The 1,516-nt window shown below is 57.9% G+C and overlaps 1 protein-coding gene across 1 annotated transcript; it reads right to left on the reverse strand.

Moving 5' to 3' along the window:
• Positions 1-222: 222 nt before the first annotated feature.
• On the reverse strand, positions 223-1,278 carry DICSQDRAFT_176232 (uncharacterized protein; the record flags this gene model as incomplete). The annotated part of the gene is made up of 1 exon (XM_007371964.1): positions 223-1,278. One exon carries the CDS (start codon positions 1,276-1,278, stop codon positions 223-225), a length of 1,056 nt encoding a protein of 351 aa, XP_007372026.1.
• Between the last annotated feature and the right edge of the window lie 238 nt (positions 1,279-1,516).

The raw sequence follows: 1,516 nt of genomic DNA on the forward strand, positions 1-1,516 counted from the left end.
GTAGATCTGACTGCACTCTAGAATAGTGTCTACCTTACGCACTTCTGGTCCGTTTGGCGCCATTCCAGCGCCACTTAGTGTATGGTTGTGTTAGCTAGTTCCCACGCGCTCTGTGCGCCGTCATCTGCGCCTGAGTCGACTCTGCAGTCCTTAAGACTTACAGAGCTCGACTTAGGTGCGTAGCACAGTTTCCTTGCAATGTTAAGACTTACAGAGCTCGACTTAGGCCATTGTGACCCCTCTGAGGCCCACTGCAGCTAACAGCATGACCTCAGCAATCGACTTGGGCTCTCCAAAGTGCTCCTGGTCCGCCTTGAACGCGTGCTGGACCACTGACTTGAATGCGAACTCCAGGGCATCGTCATAGGGCAGGAAATTGTCGACTTGGGCAGAGCAGACGTACCCAATGCCTGCCAGCATGGCCTGCAGAGTGTCCACATCGTCGCTTCCTATGCAGTCCAATTCGTTGTCTGAGGATGTGGGACTTGGAGGAGGAGTAGTAGAGCGAGGGGCGAGCATGCGAGCAGGAGCTGGATCGACTGGTGCGTCAATTAGAGGATCTGGTGAGGGCGAATTCCGAGGAGATTCTGGAGCTGGAGCTGGAGCAGGGGACACAGAGCGAATGCGGTGGCGAGGAGCGACGAGGTTCTGGCGTTCAAGGTCCCTGTCATTGAGGGAACCCTGGTAGCGAGTAGAGCGAGCTGGGAGCTGTTTCCGAGCGAGTGCTGGGTAAGGTCTGAAGCCGCCTTGACCCTGGGCTGGCTGGTGGACAGACGGTGCAGGGGGACGAGCTATGGGCACAGGAGGCGGTGGCTGAGGAGCCTGTGGAGCGACTGGTGCAGGAGGGAGTTGTGGAGGTGCTGGTGGGCTCTGAGAGCGCGACTGGGGCTCTGCAACGTCAGGAGATGGAGAGCGCGATGGAGCGATGTTAGGAGGTGGACTCTGAGGCGCAGGGGGCGCAATTTGAGGCGCAGGAGGCGGAATTTGAGGCACAGGAGGCGCAGGTGGAGCTGGTGGTGCAGGAGGTGCAGGAGCATCATAGTCGTTGTCTCCCCCCTGATCCTGCAGCTCTGGCACATCTGGCACATTGTCCTGGGGCGCAGAGTCTGCATCCTCGTCGTCTGGTGCACCAGGGACATCCACATCATCCAGGGGAAGGCCAAAGACATTGATGAAGGGCGAGTTTCCAGGAAAGCAGCTCTCATCGAACACTGCATGCGACGAGATGAGCACCTTCTTCGCTGCAGGGTCCCAAAAATCGCCAGGCCTTGGTGCCATCTGGGTACCCAATGAAGATGCACTTGCAAGTGTGAGACTGCAGCGCTTTGCGATCCTTCTTGCGCACCAGAACATAGGCCAGGGAGCCAAAGACTCGAAAGTAGGACACATCTGGCTTCCTCCCATCGCCCTTCCATGCTGTGTAGGGTATGCCGCCGTCTAGAGCAGATGTGGGCATGCGATTTCGCGTGTGGACAAAGGTAGAGACGGCATGCACCCAGAACGAAGGAGGGAGCTC

The sequence above is a fragment of the Dichomitus squalens genome (genome assembly GCF_000275845.1).
Source record: "Dichomitus squalens LYAD-421 SS1 unplaced genomic scaffold DICSQscaffold_540, whole genome shotgun sequence".
NCBI lineage: Eukaryota > Fungi > Basidiomycota > Agaricomycetes > Polyporales > Polyporaceae > Dichomitus > Dichomitus squalens.